This window comes from Phoenix dactylifera, chromosome 1, assembly GCF_051530095.1.
Source record: "Phoenix dactylifera cultivar Ajwa chromosome 1, Ajwa_hap1_PhDact_Kaust_v1.1, whole genome shotgun sequence".
In the NCBI taxonomy this organism is placed as follows: domain Eukaryota; kingdom Viridiplantae; phylum Streptophyta; class Magnoliopsida; order Arecales; family Arecaceae; genus Phoenix; species Phoenix dactylifera.
In genome coordinates, this window is record NC_143190.1 from 29941349 (window position 1) to 29963182 (window position 21834).

At 37.4% G+C, this 21834-nt stretch overlaps 1 protein-coding gene across 4 annotated transcripts; it reads left to right on the forward strand.

The window, feature by feature from the left end:
- Nucleotides 1–737: 737 nt before the first annotated feature.
- Nucleotides 738–21617, forward strand: LOC103697050 (uncharacterized). 4 transcript variants are annotated; one of them, XM_008778817.6, is made up of 9 exons: nucleotides 738–1930; nucleotides 4862–5050; nucleotides 9819–9911; nucleotides 10046–10228; nucleotides 10303–10405; nucleotides 10489–10659; nucleotides 15156–17581; nucleotides 19852–20438; nucleotides 20981–21617. In XM_008778817.6, the coding sequence occupies exons 1-9, from the start codon at nucleotides 1700–1702 to the stop codon at nucleotides 21045–21047; spliced, it is 4050 nt and encodes a 1349-aa protein (XP_008777039.4). In that variant the 5' UTR covers nucleotides 738–1699; the 3' UTR covers nucleotides 21048–21617. The 4 variants fall into 4 exon arrangements, with proteins under 4 accessions (XP_008777039.4, XP_008777040.4, XP_088577262.2 ...); XM_008778818.6 differs by having other exon boundaries at nucleotides 20959–21521; XM_088721136.2 differs by lacking the exon at nucleotides 10489–10659 and having other exon boundaries at nucleotides 20981–21521.
- The last annotated feature ends 217 nt before the right edge of the window (nucleotides 21618–21834 follow it).

Consider the following 21834-nt stretch of genomic DNA (forward strand, 5'->3'; position numbering starts at 1 on the left):
TGGATCTGAGTCTAACATTAGGATCTGAATGAAGATGGGGGTTACTCATGCCCCGATCCAATCCAACCCATCTTATTTTTGTATTTCTACGGTCTTATTAAAAAAACAAAAACTATTATTAAAACAATATATTTTTTAAAAAATGTGCAATATATTAAATAAGCATATAGCTCTTATAGTGCCATTTAAATTTTGCATTTCATCGCAATTACCTTGTTATTAGAAAGCGTTGGTTGTATATAAAAAATGTGTATAAACAAAAAGAGACAAAACATGTATTTAGACAACAAGTATGCTGGTCTCTGTCACATTAAAGTTCATTTTCTAAATACAAGAATCTTTATTTACCATTGGTTTCTAGCATGCGTCATGCATGTAAGAGGGATATGGACCTTTAACAGTATAAAGAAAGGATAGACTTGATACGTATACTAATATATACAGACAGATGGATAGCTATGTAACCAAACAGATGAGTAATCAAAGATGGCAAAATTTAGACATCTGAGATTGAACAGCCATGACACATCATTTAACCTGTAAACCTTTTTTTTTTTTTGTAACTTGGTAAACCTCGCAAATGGTTTGTAAGAGGAGCTTCTCATGTGGGATTTTGTGGCCTTTTTTACAGATCTACCCCGAGTTGTCAGCCCGAGACCCGCTGCCGCTGCCCGATCCGACTCGGCCACCGACTCGGGCGTGCCGTTCGATAACGCCCAAAAAGTCGAGGGGGGAAAATCGAAAGTTGTGTCACGTATATAGTTGTAATTTCTCAGTGAGATTTTACCCTAAACATTGGAAATCCTTTTCGCCCGTCTCTCCCGTTTCCACCAATTCCTCTTCTCCTTCCTCTCTTCGTTCTCTCCTCCTCCCTTTCTCTCGATCGCACCCCCAAATCCCAACGGCGGAAGAGAAAAAAAAGGGAAAAACTTTTTCCCTCGGTTTCTAATATCGAGATTCTCTCGCGAGCCCCATCGCCTGGAGCTCGGATTCGTGCGCGAACTCGGGCGCTCTGAGGACCGAGACGCCGCGCTCTTTCTGGGGTTCTGTGCCCTTATTTTATCTCTGTTTTTTAGTTTTTTTTTTCTTCTGATCGGTAGTTGTTTGCGTGTTTCTTGACCGGTTTACTCGAATCCTGGCGGCATTGGCGATATCTTGGTTGTCTCCGCGGTTCGCGAAACCGAGGGCTCGGATCGGGTGAGATCGATTGGATTGAAGGGCTTGGAGAAGAAAGACGGGGTCTTGATTCTTGGTCCCTTCGTCACGGTTTCTTTTTCATTGTTCCCTTGCTGCGCTTTATTTTCCCAGTTCAATCTCGCGGCAATCTGTTGAATTTCAAGAATATATGTTCCTTTAGTTAGTTTGGTTCGTTAGGATTAGGGTTTTGGTACCTGCAACCCGCACAAGAAAAAGATATCATTCTTGGGTTATAGCATTTGGGAGATTAATTGCCCTTGTAAATTTGACCACCTGTGGGCTTATTGAGAAGAAGGCGTAAAAAAATCTTTATAGGCTAAGGGTGGTTTTTGGTGTTAGAGGAAAAAGTAGCAATCCTCTTCTTCTTCTTCTTGTTAAAAAATTGAGATAGGAGGGGCTGATTTTCTTGGGAGAGAAACTGTTTGAGGTTGCTCTCATTAAAGAAGGGAAAGGAATCATTTTTTTGAGACAGAATAGGTTAGTTACTTTGCAGTAGCCTTGCATGGGCGATCATGGAGGACGGCCGCAGACAAGTGGCCTGTTGCCTAATGGCCTTTTGCCCAATGAAGTGGCCAGTGTGACCCGAGTTCTTGATGTGGAGAGGTGGTTGAAAGCCGAGGAAAGAACTGCGGAGCTTATTGCTTGCATTCAGCCCAACAGACCATCTGAGGATCGAAGGAATGCAGTTGCTAATCATGTACAGAGGCTTATAACAAAGTGTTTCTCCTGCCAGGTGAGTCTTCAAACCTTTTCATCAGAGATGACAGTTCTTCAAACCTTAAGATTTTCACTTATTCTGGTATTTGAAAACAATAGCTAGGTGTTGCCAATTTCCGTCTCTTAACCTCGTAATTTGTCTGAAGTTAGGCTTTTTCTTGTAGATTGAAATGACTTTTTAGCATCCTACTATTTATTGCAGACGTCTGAGTCATATGCTGCAACTATTATCTTTTGCTATTAAGTCATCAAATCTCGAGCAACCATTTCTATGGACTGTTCTGTCTAGTTTTTTTCTAGCCATTTTGATTTTACTTGCCAAAAATATCCTGAGTTGTTAAGCAGGATGCTTGCACTTTGTCATAAAAATATCTGGTTTTTTGCTAGGTTTTGTTTTCTGTTAGAAAGTTTTGTTTTCAATTGCATTTAAAGGTATTGAATTAAAATGGATTGGTTTCAAATGAGGGCAGGATATATAAAAGTTGATTTTCAGATACTAGAAAGACCGGGTTACCAAAATGATTAACAAACACATTGATCATAAAGGGGCACAACCACATTCTTCTATTTATAAAGGACATAATGCTTATTAATGATGGTAAGAAGTAGCGACATCTTGTTGGGTTAATCGAAGGAAGCATGAGAGAATAGAGTTCTGAATTATTTGAAGGGAGCAACCAAGTTCAGGTGCCATATAACATTACATGTTGGCTTGGCATAGGCATGGTTCAAGCCATGCTGTTCTAGTGCTTGGTAGATGGTATGCACTAGCATGCATGGGTGTGCACTGGCATGGCCATGCTATGTGATGGTCTAGGCCTAGCATGGTACATGCCGAGCTACACACTTGCACAACCAACTTCTCAATCCTTGGGTAGCCAAAGTAATATATTCGTGGAATCTATTGAGTTTATATCTATTTTGTAGATGTTGGAAATGTTATTGATGACATTTTTAATAACAACAGAAGTGTTTATCGAGGTGGTGTTGTGCCTTTGAATGTTGTTTGTTGTGAGCAATACTTTCCTCTAGATAGTTAGGGCTAGCTTTTTTATGGACTAGAATATTCTCTGGTAAGGAAAGTCTAGGAGACTAATGAGTATGAGAAAATTGATGTGGTACATCAGGAAGGTAGAAAAGCACCAGGCTTGGGCGACCTTGATGTGAAGTGGGTTATGAATACAAGTTTAGTGATTGAAACAATAGGATGAGGCTAGAAAATACATAGATGGAAAGTGTTTTGAAATGATTTTAAGATTTTTTATTTTGTGGTAGCTTTGGATGGGTATTAATAACAAACTGCTTCTACGAACATGTAATGAAATAGTGAAATCAATATCTACGGAACCGTCTCAAATCGCCCAGTTCGGAGCATTTCGGGCTATATCGGCGGCGGGCTGGGACAGTTCTGCCATTGATATCGAGACGGCTTGCCGAAGGGGAAGAAGGAGAAGAGGAAAAGAGAGAGAGAAAGTGAAGAAGGGAGGGAGAGGAAGCAAGAGAGGTTGGCTGACTGCCCTCTCTCTTCTCTCCTTTCCCTCTCCCTCTCTCCCCTGCTCTCTCTCTTTTCCTCTCTCGCTCTTCCTCTCCCCCGTCGTAGAAGATGTGTCAGTACGGGCCGGCACAGCATGACACTGTATGGGCCCGTAGCGACTCGTCTCGCCGGGCAACGGGTACGCCCGGTACCGATTCTCCCATCCTTGAGTGAAATAGTAGCTTTGCTTTTTAATGTAAGGGCAATGATGTGGGTTCAAGTCCTAGGGCCGCCACTTTGTGCAAAATATTGTCAAAAATTAGGTCTGCCCCCATTCCACCCCTCTTGGATTGCCGAGACCATAACTGGATAATGGCTTCTCTTTTTTGGCTTTTGCTTTTTGTTAGCTAATGACAGATAAATGATTGAGTCATATTTGCTAATTTTTCTTGGTGTCATTAAACTCGCATTTTTCTTTCCTTGAAGGTTGGTCTAACCTAATAGCAGCTCAAAATGGATCTGACTTAGTCAACTAAAAACTGGGCATTAGAATCATTTTTATGTTTATTTTGTAGTTAGCATTTGGGTAAGGATAGAGTGTAGCTACTACTAAAATTTTATACCTTGGTAGGGTTATCTGGCTGGTTGGGCTGTTTTAGAGATGGTATTTCTGCTGGCACTGCCTAAGGCTTGGCCTAGCTCGCTCTCATCCCTGTACTTAGTGGTAATAGTATAGATAGTTACACTTTTAATGCCTATTATTTGGGGGTTTACTCATGTGACTTCCTTTAGATGAATTATGATTTCAGCAATCCATCAGGCTACCGTCATAGCCTCTCATAATATAATCAGTTTTACCTTGTCTGATTCCCCCATTGCCATCTTAGCATGTTTGTGGGTCTTTTTCACACAAACACTTTTGTTTAATTATTGTTTTGTTAATTCCTGACATGTTCGAGCTTGTGCCTTAATTGATAGTGTGGTTCCAACACCTTGTCCATTTCTTATTTATCCTCCTCGTTCTTTTGATAATGTATCTTAGATGCTTGCCTGGTGTTATACGTGACAGCTTAATGCATTCTATTGCATGTGGTGGGTTATTTTTAAGTTGTCATTATCACTAGGTGCCATGCAGATCTTGCTTTTTAATTTTTCACATTTGCAGTTAAGTTCTTTTTCTGTTAGGTTAAGTTCTGTTTTTCTACCTCATTTTTTTTAAAAATAAGTTGGTGAATGTAGCTTTTTGGAAAGCAGAGTAGAAATAGAAAGAATGAATTCTGCAAATGCCATGATATTCTTGTCCCAAAGCCATATAGTTTCTGTTTATTCTGTAACTAATCTTATTGATGTAAATATGCCAAATTTTATCGGTCACTTTATTTCTCTTTCTTTGTGATAATTTATTGCAATTAGGTAACATTTTGTTTAAATACTGTCACATGACTCAGTGTCTTCTGTCATGATGCTTGTTAGGTTTTCACATTTGGTTCTGTACCTCTGAAGACATACTTACCTGATGGAGATATTGACTTGACTGCATTTAGTAAAGATGAGAGTTTGAAGGATACATGGGCCAATGGAGTCCGTGAAGTGCTAGAGAATGAAGAGAAGAATGAGAATGCTGAATTTTATGTAAAAGAAGTTCAGTATATTCAAGCAGAAGTATGCCCTTCTAACCTCATGCATATTTATTTTGTGTCTTTTTGTTCATTTGCCTGAAGTATGCTCCAGTACACACTTTAGGCAGTGCAGTTTTTGTTTGTGGTAGTTGTCTCAAACATGGCATATCTTTTGCTGAATTTATTGGATAAAGTTAATTATGTTAACCATGCCAAAAGAATGGCAAATATGTGATTGGCTAAAATGTGGTTCATATTCTCCAGTACATGCACTTGTAGAACATGTAATGTGGTAACAGAATGAGAATTTGTAAATTATTTGTTAGGTTTGTCATGTAATGATTCATTATAGATGAAGTCTTTTTTTTTGTTGCTGGGAGAACTTGATTAATTATTTCGATTCTTATTGGAAAACCAAGGAATGAGATGTGTTAATGGCAGTAATTTTTATTTTGGGCAATATTTGGTCAGGCTGGTCCATATGAAAAGATATAATCATTGGTAATTTAAACAAGTATCGAGAAATTATGTAATTATTCAGATTATACAGATATTTCCCAGAAGTTCTTGGAGAATTCAACTTCTTAGGGCCTGACCAATAAATGCCAGGTTTGAATGCTATTTTAGGAATATTTTCTTGACGCAGTGGAGATTCAGGGTATTCAAAAGCTATGTTTGTATGTGGTAAAAGTCATGCAGGAAGTTTACCTGATGGGGCTGTTTCGTCAAAATTTATTTACTCATTTTTCTAAATCTATTTTTTGGTAAATTGAACCAAAATAGGTTCTGGTTTTGTCAGATGCAAATCAAAGTTTTATTGTTCAACTGGAAGGCTCTATCATGTTACAACACTATTTAGTGTGAACATAGTATTAAATGCTGTTTGGTGGTGAGTATTGTTGTGGATTTTGGAGGTATAATATGGTGAACTTCTGCTCAAAGTCACAAAAAAACAATGTGGAGTTAAGATAGGAGTGACAATTAAATAAATAACATTCTTGTAAACCAAATAAAGCCTGCCAAGACCCATGTGCTCATCACGGGGTTCAAATTTTTCTTTAAAAAAGAGTGAAAGGAGCATCAAAGGGGTAATGATCTGTTTTTAGTACTGTAGATGGCCTGCAACACATAGAAATAGTCAAATAGGGTAGAGATCAGCCAAAACCCCAAATTGATCATCTACAAGATTTGTAGCTAAGATCTAGAGAGGAAAAAAAGAAAAAAAGTGATCATATAATTTTGTCATGATCAAAGTTTTCCAGAGCGGTCACACTGTACTATATTGGGCGTACCTTACCGGTACCAAACTGGTGTGAAGGTTATACATTCCAATGCATAACTAGTATACACTAAATTTGCTTGTTATGGCACAACTGATACTATTTTGGTGTGAAAGTCATACCATTCTGATTAGAGTTGATCATGGGCTGGGCTTGGGCACAGAGAATGTCAAATTTTAAATAGGCCCGGCCCCAAGCTCGACTAAAAATGAATATAGTTTAGGCCTAAGGCCCACCCAATGATCGGCTCTAATTCCGATGCAAAACTGACATTGGTACAGGTGTTGGGATGTCGAAACAGCTGTATCAATACATACTAACCATAATGGTCTGTACTGGTTGATACTGATGGTTTTTCCATTTACATTAGTTTCAGTACGTACTGTTGATATTGCTATCATACCATTTCGATGGAAAAAGGGTATAGGATTTGATGCCAGTATTTAAAACCTTGTACATAGTTATGTATGTGCATGTTTATGCACTTGAAGCATTATGAAGGTCGATATGAATATATGCTAGGAATAGGTTGAGATACAAAGTGAAATTGCTTATGGGAAGTTCACATAGGTGCTGACAAGAATTTTGTCAATTTTAAATCAATGATCAATGATCTGTAGTTTTTATAGTTATTTAAATATTAGATGAATTTGATGGATGCATTAAAGACTTGAGAACGATGGAAAGTTTAGAGAGATAAGTTTGTAAGGTGTGGAGATGATCTCATGTACGATCTTTATAATGGATCTCTTAAGCTTGAGCTAATGTTATTGGCAAGAAAGAAATGCATGCTAATGAGTCAACCAAGCCTGTGAACGAGGCTTGAGAAGTGGACCATTAACAAAGTGGACTGGCCAACAATATTATTGAAGGGGAAAACTCTAGAGGCCACACGAGGACATTTTTAATTAGGCTGGAGATGGGAATATGGTCGCATTGACTTCAGAAAGAAGTACAAATACCAAGTGGATAGACTGTATTTTTTAGTTGAAAAAGCAAAAGATAGGATTAGGTACACAACAGGGATGGAAAAAGTAAGTGGACATTTTAGGTGTCCATGCATGTATGAGCTTGAAGTATTTATTGCTTTTATTGATAATATAATTTATATGTCATCATACATTTTATAATGAAATACTTAGTAATGCATGTTTTTGTCTCGTTCATGGTGCAAGGGAAAAGAACTCAATGCTCAAGTTAATTATGCTAACTAGTCTAAAGGTCATCTATGGATATGATTGGTTGTTAAGGCTAAGATGAACTATCTATTTGCTGCATTTTTTCACTTAATTATGTTAGGAATGTTCTTGAAAAAAGGGCATATTTCATACAACTATGACTTTTATTTCCAGTTGTGGATGAATGTTTTCATTTATGAGATTTTATGTAAAACCTTGCATTTAGTAATCATCAGCAGTTTTGTGTCTAGTCTAATATTTATATTTAAATGTTAATATTTAATATTTATAGCAAGGTTTAAGATACGGGTCCAAAACCTGTACTAGTACTTTACTTGAATGGTATAGTGCCAGGATGGTCCTCTCCTAAATCTTTGAACAATCCTTCATTTGGGTACCTTATCAGGATATTATTTTTTTGTTTTCCATTAAATTTTTTTATCTTAAATGAAGTTTTAGTGACCATTGTGTTGTTTTTTGCATGACTTCCCCGTTAATTTTTGGCCAAATTAGTAGTTGAGAAAAAAGGGAGGGGTAACTTACTAGATGTGCACGATTTTTGGCATCAAGGAAATTGGATCATTGTGAAGGGATGCCGGATTTGCCCTACTTCCCCTCCTTTCTCCTTTCCCTTTCTCTCTCTGTTTCTGCTTGCATACCCCACCTCCATAATCAAAGGAATGAGAAAAGAGAGCATGCCCTCCACCTCTATTGAACTCTCTCTCTTTTCTTTGAGAATTAGCTAAATTAGTCAGGTTGCACCTTCGATCGCTTGGTTCTAACCGGTTTGAACTAGGATGGGCAGCAGGACATTCCATCCCACGTAGGGACCAATGTCGAGCACCAGTCCTGGGTGTTGGTTATTGGTTGAAAAGGTATAGTTAGTGTTTAAAAATACGGTGTATAAGGTTGCCACGCAGCTGCATATGTGTATGCATTCTCCTAGCTGCATCGCACTACCTATATGCAGTTATCATATGTTGTCATATCGCATATGAGCTAAGAAGAGAGTCAACTTGGCACTGTGCAGCCATATGTATGCTCAGTTAGCATTATATGGCTACATATATGACCCGCTTAGCATTATGAAGCCAAAAGTATTCTGCTTTTTTATGGGCATATGCGGATGAAGCATATTAAAATTGATGATCATGTTGATTGTGGGTTTGAATTATATAATAAGAGTCACCATTAGTATTAAGTACTAAATAATAAGCAATAACTGTTAGTTGTTACTGTTATTAATATTGGATATTTATTATCGGGAAAATATTACTATTTCCGGCTACATATATGACCCGCTTAGCATTATGGAGCTAAAAGTATTATTCTCTTTTGTGGGCATGTGCGGATGAAGCATATTCAAATTGATGATCATGTTGATTGGGGGTTTGAATTATGTAATAACAGTCACTATTAGTATTAAGTACTAAATAATAAGCAATAGCTGTTAGTTGTTACTGTTATTAATATTGATATTTATTATTCTGAAAATATTACTATTATTATTGATGTTTGTTGTACTTAATATATTTTATGTATTTTTATATGGTTTAAGAATATTAACCATACATGTGCTTGCATACCGGATATGTGTTTTGTAGTCCTTTGACTGCCTTAATTCTGCTGCTGCTTTTTAGAATACTGGGTATAGTATTGGCGGTACCAATCCAACCTGCTGGTTCGACAATCCTTATTCATTAGTTTTATACATTTAGCAATTGGGAGCTGGATCATATCCATGTTTTTCTTGCTGAAAGAATAGTTCTGCCATTTTACTGTGATATTGCTATTAGACAATTCTGCATGTGAGCATCAACAGGTGTTATAATAGAAATGACAACATTAAAGTGAACAACCATATGAGCTATGTCTCTGCATCATTTAAAGGGTGATATAAATCTCTGGTCCACAATTAAGAGGCTGAGATCCCAGAAGTTTTTTTTGTGCAATCTGGTAGTTTAATATTCTTGTTTGAAATGGTTTTTTGAGTATGTTAAATACCACACGTAGTTTCTAAGTCTTCCTTGATCTAGTATAAGAATACTCTGTATCCATACTTTTGTCAGTTATTTTTTTAGTTACTGTCTGTATTATCTGGTTGCATGGTGTAAACATAATTATCAAGCCTTTTTGATGCAGTTCTCTTTCTTCATCATCTGTGAATTTCATCATAAATTTAATCCGCATTAAGGTTCAGATTCAGATGATGCCATTAGCTGTGATAAAGCTGCTTTTTTTTCAATAGGATAGTACTTCTAGCTTTCTTTGTGTTTCTGCCATTAGGATGTTTCATTAATGCTGTCCACATTTCATATGCAGATTTAACCTCCAATTTTATATATATTTGCAGGTAAAGATTATAAAGTGTCTCGTAGAAGATATTGTGGTTGATATATCATTTAATCAGCTAGGTGGGTTATGTACGCTCTGTTTTCTGGAACAGGTGAGCTACTGGTGCCTTAAGTATCACTCAAATTTATGTTTCAAAAAAAAGGTGAAATGTGATATTTAGATGCATTTGTGGAGTCTTTTGAGCATTTATAGAACCTTTTTCTAATTAATATTAAATTTCTACAGATTGATCATATGATAAATCAAGACCACTTATTCAAACGGAGTATTATATTGATCAAGGCCTGGTGTTACTATGAGAGCCGTATATTGGGTGCTCATCATGGCCTCATTTCTACATATGCTTTGGAAACTTTGGTTCTATATATATTTCATGTGTTTAATAATTCTTTTACTGGACCGCTTGAGGTAATTTCATTTATTTTTTTTCCTTCTCGTTATTAGATTTTGAATCTAATGGTACTTATCATTGTGAATTATAGGTCCTATATCGTTTTTTAGAGTTTTTCAGCAACTTTGATTGGGATAACTTTTGTGTTAGCCTCTGGGGTCCTGTACCTATTAGTTCGCTTCCAGATATGGCTGGTGAGTTCAACCATTTTACTTTTACTAATGGGACATAGATATAAGTGCCGGTTCTTATTTCTGACCTTTGAAATATCATTCAGTGGAACCTCCTCGAAAGGATAGCGGTGAACTGTTGCTCAGCAAAGTCTTTCTTGATATGTGTAGTACGGTATATGCAGTTATGCCAGTTGATCAGCCTTTTGTTTCAAAGCATTTTAATATTATTGATCCCTTACGCATAAACAACAACCTTGGACGCAGTGTTAGTAAAGGTATAATGCACTTATATTAGCTCAGCTCTTGTTTGATGTTAATTTTCTTTCCTTTATATTGGGTGAAAACTGCTTAATTGGTGCTTATTTGAAAATGAAATCTATAAAAAAATTATCTTTTATGTTGCAAGAAAAAAATGTATTGTTGTTTTCTTCACAATCTAAACAAGATGGATCTGTTTCTCTATGCACTTTGGGTGAAAGTGTGTTTTTGTTTTGAGGGGGCAGGGGGAGGGAATAAGTTCTTGAGCAAACAGATCTGATTTGCTGTCTTAAACAAGAGAACCGCATAGTAGCTTAATACACACCTAGAGAGAGAGAATTTTGAAACAGTTGACCTTGTCTTGTCCTAATTGTCTGAAGCAATTTAAGTGTTTTAGTTAAATTATATTTCCAGGAAATGCACAAATATTTTTAGAATATCAATATCCCTCTAATTTTTCGTACAGTCCTTGAGCATCTTTTTTTCCCCCATATTCCAAAGTTTTATCATTTTGCTTGAGCTTAAACCTGCATTCTTTAAGTTTAATAGCTATTTCTCATGTTTCTTTCTGCATTATTTTTTTCGTTGATCACAGGATTATCCTTAATCTTTTAACTCTTTTCTTCTTTAAAAAAGAAACTTTGAGCCTATGGCTTCTCTAACAAAGAAATTTTAACAAAGTTTTTTGCATTTTACATAGCTTTATCTGCACCAAGGGTCCAATATGGATTTACAGTTCTAGCATTGGTTAGCTTTTGCCTGTTATCTTCTTAATCATAATATCTTGCTTATACCAGTGGTGTTTAGAATGATATAAGGCAAATGCCTTTGTGCTTCCATATTTCATTTTCACTGATTTCATGTAGACCAATTACTGGTTATGTGCAGTGTAAAGCTGTGTATTATGATCTAGTTCGTTTCTTTTTCAAAGGGAAATATTTGAACTGTTTTATCTTAATCGAGCCTGCAACTTCTAAGCAACACATGTGTGCATTGACCTGAGTTGGTTAAAAATGCTGAGCTAAAAATTTTCTGGGAGTTGATATTTGAGATCTTTTGCAGTAGGAAAATTCATAGTTTGAGCTCTCTCTCTCTCTCTTATGTTGTTATTACCAATTTTATTATCTTTTTCTTATTGGACCATGAAACTAGCATTTGAATGACTTATTGTAGATTTTATCACCCTAACATTCTTTCAAATTAAATATTGAACAATAAAGTGACCAACCATGTTTTAAATGTTGCTGTTTTCAACATGGAAGAAGCTGTAAGTACATAGAATGACTTTACCATATAAAAGAATGCTTGGTTTGGTTTTGAGTAGAACAAATATGTTTGAGGAAGATTGGAGTTTTGCATATGATAAAATTATAGGGATTGATGATAGGGATTTAATGGGGATGCTGTAGTCATGCACTGTGATGATTAGAAGAGGTTCTGAACAAGGAGTGTTAGGCTTTCTATTATTTGGAAAGGTCAAAATGAAGGGGAACTAGATGCTATTTGTTGGAAAGGTCAATCACATTTCGTGATTGATTAAGTCTGGTTAATCATTGTAATCGACCATACATCATACTTTAGTATATAAGAACATAATCATTTGTTGAATACCAATTAAGTAAGAGTCCTGGTTGGTATATGCCCTGCAATTTATATCATCGAGCAAATTTTAGGTAAATAACATGCTCTAGTTTTAATGAAACATCTCTCCTTGTGTATTCTCCTTTTGGTATATGGTCTTCATTTAGCGTTTTTTAAATAATGTCAAATGTATTGGTAAGGAATTAATATTTGTTCCCGTTTCCCCTTAAGACTGTCAGTTACCAACCTAAAATGTTAATAGCAGTTATTTATGATGTAGCTATTGTTGCTAGTCATGTTGCTTGCGGTTGAAGTGTTTTGCCATATGGGAAAAAAGGATCATATTCTTGGATACGAGATCGGTGGGGATTTTTTGGTTGGTGCTTAAACCTAATCCTGCAGTTGATGTGTACTTGTTAACATTAAAAATCATGTTGCTGGAATTTTTGTTTAAGGATGAGAAGAAAACCAAAACTGAAATTTGGTTTTGCTCAAGGTATATGGTCTTCATTTAGCGTTTTTTAAATAATGTCAAATGTATTGGTAAGGAATTAATATATGTTTCTGTTTCCCCTTAAGACTGTCAGCTACCAACCTGAAATGTTCATAGCAGTTATTTATGATGTAGCTATTGTTGCTAGTCATGTTGATGTTGCTTGCGGTTGAAGTGTTTTGCCATATGGGGAAAAAGGATCATATTCTTGGATACGAGATCAGTGGGGATTTTTTGGTAGGTGCTTAAGCCTAATCCTGCAGTTGATGTGTACTTGTTAACATTAAAAATCATGTTGCTGGAATTTTTGTTTAAGGATGAGGAGAAAACCAAAACTGAAATTTGGTTTTGCTCAAGGTACGCCATACTCGGTACCCCCCCCTCTTAGATGCCACAGAATGGCCCGAACCGGCTGGTATGGGCCAGTTCGGCTTTCCATAGTTTTGCTTTTCTCAATCTAGAGTCAAATTTAAGGTTGCTTTAAGGGTTAATAACCTAAAAGGTGGAGAAATTGGTATGATTATGAGCAAGTTTAGATCAAGAATAACAAAGTTTCATTGACTTAGTCTGCATGCATAATATTAACCATGCTAAGGATTCAAATTTCATGAGCCATTAGTTTACATGTTTGAATGTGATTGTGTTGCATAATCAAGTTGACACCACTATTTTATGCTATAAGATGCTGGCATTGCCAGACAATTGTGCATACAATATAGTTAAAGATGTTAGATCTAGACAAGTGCAGGTAATTAAATAATCATTTTGTATGGTTATGACTAGTTTTAGGACCCATACTTTCACAAGCACAAATGTTTTAAGGTCTTCCACATATCAATTAAAGTGTTGCTGATGCGGGGTACATCTACAGGGATTGATCTGGATGAGGATAAATGGAAGTGAATATGAAAGTGAAGGATGAAATTTTAATTAGGAAAATAATAAACTTTTGGGTTAATGACAATAAGGTTCCATGCTGCCAGATAGACCATTATAGGACAATTCTGACAATTATTGAAGTGCAGGAAGGGTCAGATTATGGATCTAGTTTTTAGGTTGTTTTAGGCTGATCGAAATATAGTTGAGATCAAAGGACTAGCTTGTAAAGATGATATTAAGTATGAAATAAGAGCTTGTTGAATTTCTTTCTAGTCTCTCTTGATCTCTAGAGGCCTTATACTGAGTTAGACCCTAGAAAAATGTAGAATGCACTATGCATAAAACCTCAGAAATTGGAAACTGGCTACTTTTCATGGAACCTTAAATATATATTAAATAAATGTGCCTGTGTATTCCTTGTTGGGAATTATCTATCTGGTTGTATAGAAATAATTTGCAGAACCCGACGTATGGTGAAAAAGTGTGATTTTTGTTACAACTCCTATATGATGTCCTCTGGGTGTCCTTCTGTTAGCGTATATTTTCTCAGTGTAGTGTAAGTGGTCAAACAGTTTGTTGGGTGTGTTGGTTACCCGTACAATCAGATTCAGTGATAAAAATCTTTGTGATATGTGCCTCCGTTTTCCTAAAACTTTAGTGGACTAATATAATGAGATTTTGTAGAATCTCCAATGCATTTGGCTTTTCACCTCAAGATTTATAGAAAAAGTAGTAGATAATGTTTCTTTGAGATGCTAAGAAATGAATGATAATTTTTAACAATTATTAGATAAATGATTAGTTGAAAGGTTGCAAAATAAAAGAGAAAGGTGCTTGATGGTTACCTAATCTCGGTCTTTAAAACACTATGGGGTGCTCTGCTTGTTTATCACCCAACACTTCCAATATAGCTTGGCCTGGTCTGATGCATATACACTTCAAAAGTGTCTCTCACGTGCAACATGATTTTCTAAATCCCTCAAGCTCCAGCCTTTATCTATCTGAGTGTGGAATGCATGCATGAGCTCTCTGTTTTGTAGCTGCTATATTGTCAGATCTCAACAGAATGTGTTGTATTTATATTTTAAGACTTGGATTATTCTCTGTGCTTGTGGAAATCCAAAGACAAGAAATTTTGCTAAAATCACATATGAATTCAAAGACTGCTTTGTGATGTTATGTTTTTTTTGAGGGGATGATATGTTTCTATGTTATAATTTGATTTGTGGTGCTGAAGTTTATCAATAACCTACCAAACATTGTCCCAACTATCAACAATTGATGGCTAATCACAATAAACAATTTTTATTTAATTATGTGCTTTTAACCCTGCAAAAATTATAAGCACTTGCATGCTTATACAAAGATACACAACCATTTTACTGATTTCCTTTCTTGAGGTTCAGAGAATCTCACCTGATACTGGTGTTAAACACCATCAGTTTGTAAACCCCTCTTCTCCGTGGTTATTGGTGTCATAAGGAAACAGGCTTTTTTTTTGCATCATTCTATATCATTATACTTTTTCAGGAATCATCTAATTTAGTTGTACTTTTGCAGGCAATTTTTTTAGGATACGCAGCGCCTTTGCATTTGGGGCCAAAAAGCTGGCAAGGTTACTAGAGTGTCCAGAAGGGGACCTGATTGCTGAACTAAATCAGTTCTTCATGAACACATGGGAGAGACATGGCAGTGGCCATCGTCCTGATGCTCCTACCCCAAATTTGTGGCACTTGCAACCTTTAAAAGGTGTCTCAATTGAAGAATCAAACAGTTCCAGAAGCAGTTCAAGCATCAAGAAAAGGAATGAAAATGTTCTGTTGCCTGCTACTCATGATTGTCAGACTGATGGTAGGCTTCCTTTTTATGGCACCTCATCTCAGATTCTAAAGACCATCAACCAACACTCTCAGAACATACATAGGAGAAGTACAACATCTGCAGTTTCTCATACTCAGAGCCAGAAAAGTTATAGAAGCCAGTTTAATTCTAGGGTTTCTGACGACATTGAGACGAATAATGGCTCCAGAGAATTTGTTCAAGCTGACAAGAGTCAGAAAACTTTGAGGCCTGACCACTCTGTGAATGACCATGGGGGACCTGGCAGGTTTCAGTTTGCAAGGACACACTCGAGTCCAGAGCTAACTGACACATCTTCTGAAGTTTTATCTAGAGGGAGTTGTAACAGAGCTCCTGACACAGGGAATAACTTGATTGCCTCATCAAAGTTGGATCATGGTAGTAGAAGAAAGAACATAGGTTCTGTTGTTTCAAGGAGCCAGGATGCAAGATATTTTGATTCATCCCAGCAAAGTCTTGAAGCTGCTGATTCAAATAATGTTTCAAATACTTATCATCATGATGATGGCTTCGCAACTGTCATGGAAGAACATGCATCTGTATCTGAGGCATTGGATATGCACCAGGAAGAGCAAGATTTGGTTAATATGATGGCATCTTCAAGTATACATAATTTAGTTGGGCAGGTTCAAATGCCAATTCATTTGGGTTCTCATCTACCTTTTTCATTACCTCCCTCTGTTCTAGCTTCAATGGGTTATAGTCAGAGAAATTTGGCAGGTTCTGTTCCCACTACCATTCCTGTGATTGAGTCTCCATGGGCATCCAGTATACCGTTTCCTCAAGGCTTTGTTTCTTCGCCTATGTCACCTTATTTCCCAACTCCTGCTTCCAGTTCGAACTCAGAAGATGTGGTTGACCCTACTTATGAGAGTTATGGCATGGAAGAAATGAACACTGAGGAAAGTGATAGCTGTTTGCTTGAACATGATCCTAGCTCTGATCAGGGGTTTGACCCTGAAAATGGAGGTTTTCAGGTACTTCATTCTGAGGACAAGCAGCATGAAACTCCAGGAGGATTTAACCATGTTTCTTCATTACGAGCCAGTAATTCTGGTCCTTCTAGACGAGGGCATCACAAGTTTACTAAAGAAACTAGTGTAGTAAGTGAAGAATGCAACGCTGCCTTCCAGAATCAAACCAGCAGAGGCAATGATATTTACTCTAGTGACAGAAATGGGAATATGAGGTACATTCCTGCGTCACAGGCTAATCATTCTAGGAGCAAGCCTGCCTCTGAAAGTTCATCTGATGGATCTGCAAAAACCTCCAAGTCAACGAGGGATAAATGGGGAAGAAGAACCACGCCTTCTACAGTTTTGGCATCATTTCACGGGAAATCAAAGGGTGACTGGCAGCTGGAGGGCTCGTCTGAGCATTCTTCAGCACAGGCAAATGATGAGGCTTCAGCGCATGCTAGAACCCAGCAGTTATCTGGATATGAACCAGCACAAATAAGTGGATCAGAATCTGTGATTCCTGCTGCGCCAATGATTGTCAATGGCTCAGGACAGAGGGTTGTAGAGAATTCCAGGGTGTTGCCATTTGCATTTTATCCTACTGGTCCTCCAGTTCCATTTTTGGCAATGCTCCCACTATATAATATTCCATCTGTGAGAGGCAGTTCTGATGGATCAACAAACCAATTTGACACGGATGAAGGACTAGATCATGGTCATATAATTCCATCTGCTCAGAATCATGATTCGGCCGATAGCCTCGATCAGTCCGAGCCTCACATGAGTTCAGGCGCTTTTAGAAGTGACGATCCTGAGCCCTCTGGGGAGCATAAGTCAGATATTCTCAATGGTGACTTCCTTAGCCATTGGGAAAATCTGCAATACGGGCGATCATGCCAGAATGCTCATAATCATGGGCCTTTTATGTACCAATCTCCTGTTATGGTGCCGCCAGTATACTTACAGGGTCATTTTCCATGGGATGGTCCTGGTAGACCATTCTCAGCCAATGGAAACCTCTTTACGCAGATCATGAGTTATGGCCCCCGACTGGTTCCTGTTACACCTCTTCAGCCAGGGCCTCATAGGACTTCTGGTGTTTTTCAACGTTTTGGAGATGAAGTCCCTCGATACCGTGGTGGTACTGGAACCTATCTGCCAAATCCTGTAAGTACATTTCTCAATATCTATATTGCTTGTTAACTGATGAAGGCATAACTGTGCTGCAGTGCTGTGTCATTATCTAAAGTTGACAATTAGATTCCCCTTAAAACCAGAATGTCGTATGTGCGATGCATGTGTTCTTGTATATTTAATTAAAAAAAATTATATAAATAAATAATAAATGCTAGAAGGACTCAAACATTTGACTTTGTGGTTAACACAACCATGTGGAGAAAGGGGAAGTGCATCGAACTTAAGATGGAGGAGTGGGATGAGAAAATGCACGGGAGGGAAAAAGCGTGGTGGAAAAATGCGGATGGTCAACCTCAAGCATAGATACAACAGGGATGTCGGTTTTATACCATGGAGTAGATAGAAGTTACGGAGCGAGCAAGGACGCCTTAGATGTGACTAAGTGGCCCGGCCATGCTCTCTCTCTCTCTCTCTCTCTCTCTCTCTCTCGCTCTCTGTCGCTCTTGCTCCCTCTCTCTTGCTTTCCTGCTGTGTGTGTGTGTGTGTGTCAACTTTTATCTTCATGGATGTTGGTGTATTTACCACCTCAAGGGACCAAATTCATTTCTGCTTCTGTTTTCTTTTTACGTATGTTAATGAGTACTCCTGTCAACTTAGGAAAGGGGCCTAAGAGGACCCCATATAAGCTGGTCATTTTGTCTTTTCAGCCATGAGGGTCATTTCCTTTCCAAGGAACTCATTTGAAGTTTAAAAGTAAGATATTTTTCTCCGTAGGACTCCATGCAAATGGAGCAATTTCCTCAACCCTGGCAGTGGAGTTGCCAGTTTTCCTCTTCAACATCACCCTTTTTCTGTAATAATAATTATTCTTTTCGGTGTATTATAACCATGGCTCACTGCTATTATATTATTTTGCTTTAGGGAGTCTTATGTGCATAGTTATAATTTATTTAAGAATGTATAATTATGTCAACTGTTTCTTAGTGTTCTTGTATTTCTGAAATATGTTGTGATTATCTATTGCTTTTACATAACAAAAACAATGGGAAGTTTCAGGGTTGTCGAGATTTGCTTTGTAGACCATTGCTGTCTTTGTTGTATAAATCAGAACTCTGTATATAGAAGAATTTTGCAAGAATTGGTTTTCATACATGCATCAATACGTTCAAAAATAGTACTTTAGGCAGATAGAAGAATCTGGGTATCATTTATGGAAACACGAAGATGTATGTGTACTTTCGACTACCTGCTTTTGTCAGGGTTTTAGCTTGTGGGAATGTTTTTTGCTTGTTATTAGCCTGCTGTTCTTCTAAAGACCTGGAATTTTGGTATGCATTTTGAGGCTCTGATTAGGGAGGGTGTTATCTTAGGAGGCTGATATCCATCTTGTCTGTTGCTAAGCTGTAGGTAGAAAGTGGGCATCATTTTATGAATTCCTTTTATATGCGTTTTCACTCTCTGCCCGTTTTACCATTTGGCAGTTCAGTCATGACCTTGATATTTGGTTTGTTTCTCTGGAGTAGCAAAAATTCGTTAAGCTAGTCTTCTTTAGCCTCTGAAATCTTAGCACCAAGAATGCTGGAAGCTATTTACTTATTTTGATCTGTTGCTATTTGGAGGCCCTCTACAGAAAAGATGGGAGTCAAATATAAGACCCAGTTTAAGCTTTCAGCATTCACGTTGGTATCATAGTCAATGATTCTCAGGAAAAGATCGGTGGCAGAGTTTCTACTCTGACTGCTTATGTTTTCTTTTTGTGAATTAATATGTTGAAGAACCATTATGGCAACATATGCGCCTAAAGCCTGTGATTAATTGTTATGAATGTATGGGCACATTCTCAGAGATAGTAATGCTGTATTTGCTTATGGTTTCAGGGTGACGGTTTTACTTTATTAGTAACATTATGCTTTCAAAAGGCACCATTGATATTCATGCTAACACTGTAGCAGTTCCACAATTGTTGTTTGTTGTTTGAAGGAACAATACTCAAGTCATGGGTGTGCTTTGTCTGTTACCTGACCTTTGCATTTTGCAGCATTTCTGCTACTTAATTCTGTCACTAAGGTTCTAGTCTTCTAAATCTTTGCCTATAGTTTTCTTCTCAATACTTTTTGTCATCCATGTAGAAGACCATGAAAATCTTCTTTGTGCATTTCGAATTTAAGACTCTTGGATCATCTATTTAGAAAACAGAAATGTTGTTGTTTTGTGTATTAGAAACATGAATATTTGGCCTTTCACAAGAATATCATCCCTGGTTGATACTTGGAACTGATTTTGCTTCTCCTTTTCTCCAGAAAATTTCATTCAGAGATCGACAATCAAGTACAAGAAACCACAGAGGGAATTACAATTATGACAGGAATGACAAGGCTGACAGAGAAGGCAGCTGGATCTATGAAAAATCACGAGCCTCTGGGCGCAGTTATGGCCGCACCCCAGCTGAGAAGCGCGGCTTGCGATCTGACCGATCATCTACAACCGACAATCACGTTGACAGATCATGGGGTCCGCACAGGCATGAGCCTCTTGCCTCAGACCAAGGCCAGAGCAGATCTTTTGGGGTTGCAAACTCCTTGCCCAACTCACCAAATATGGCATACGGCATGTATCCAGTGCCCACAGTGAACTCAAGTGGTGTCAGTCCAACAGGTCCTGCAGTTCCACCTGTTGTCATGCTGTATTCATACGATCAAGGTATTGGGTATGGTTCGCATGCTGAATCCCTCGAGTTTGGCTCTCTTGGTCCGGTCCATTTATCTGGTACGAATGAAGTTGCACCATCCAGTGATGCAAATCCTGTCAGGGGGCCATATGAGCAGAGGTATAAGGGAAGTTCTTCCCGCCCTTTTCCAGATCAGCCCTCTACACCCAAGCTACAGAGGTAGTGTTAGCTCTCATCATTTACCGTTCATTTTCCTTTTCTATTTTATTTGTTTGTAATCTATATGGAAGCAATTGTAAAATACTGCTGCAAAATGCAAATAGAGATGTCTCTACTGACAACTGATTCATCTAAAAGGTCAAACTTTGTTCATCCCATAATGATCGATGAATGGGGAAACTTCACCAGTTCCTGTGGAATTGTATGTCAATGCTTAAAACATTGTTATGATTGCTTCCTAAGTAAGGTGATAAATATTACTAAACATAATTGATGATCAGAACATTAGATTCTTCTAGATAATTGTTGATGGTTATAAGCCATCCACTTAAACTTTATCGTTTGAGTGATCTAGGGTAGCTTGAAAGTTATCATTTTTTAAAAAAATTAGAGTTTTTTAGAAATGATCTTGGAGTTAATGTTAGATTTCTTGTAAGTTCTTTCTTTAACTTTGTTCAGCTTCTATTGCGTATTATTCATTGGGATCTTTTGTGATGCTGCTAATTTATCATCTTAACAGGGCACTTTAATTATTTTTCCAGATCAATGGTCCAGAGGAATTATCAGTTGAAAGACGAGGATTTCCCACCGCTGTCATTTCCAAACTAGGGATTTAGTGGTGGGGGGAACAACTATAACAGCAAACCTTCTCAACATCAGTCATTCTTCTTCTCCCCTTTCTCTTGACTGAAGTGGGTTTCACTTTGCTGTTGTTCCTTTACATTTTCTTGTGTACCTTAACATCATTTTCCTCTACATAGGATTTTGTATGTACGCTAGAAAATGATTCTTGATCCACCTATTTCTTCAAAGTATGGCAGAGAGATGACGGCAGTGTAAAAAGGTGGAAAATTTTGCCTTCTAGGAATACATATTAACATCCAAAAAATGCTCTAGGACTAGATGTTTAGCTATTAAGGTTGACTTGTTACGTAGAAGTTCATTCTAGGATTCCTAATTACAAAGATTTTGTTCTTTAAACCAAGGTTTACTAGTGCATTGTTTTTGGTAACATTGATATTATAAAGTTCGCAAAAATAAGGAGATGAGAAATTACTCTTATCTTCTTGATGTGTTGAACTCTCTTTTGTTTCCCTAGGAATGTATGTTCTTCTGATGTAGGAACTCTGTAAATTGTGGTTCTCCGTGTTTTTGATTAGTTAAATTATTTTCAGTCTACTCATGTCTACAGCAGCCACTGTTAAAGTTGTCTTTTTTCAGTAATGCATGAATTTAGCTTTTGTTCAACCAATAATGCTTTTTCTTTTTCTTTTTGGTGTATCAAGACCATGGCAAGGTAATACAAGATCCAAACATTAAAAGATAAAGGGTGTGAGGGCAAGCCAAATCCTGCATTTAAAGATCTTTTTGTGCAAATTGATTCCTGTTAATTGGA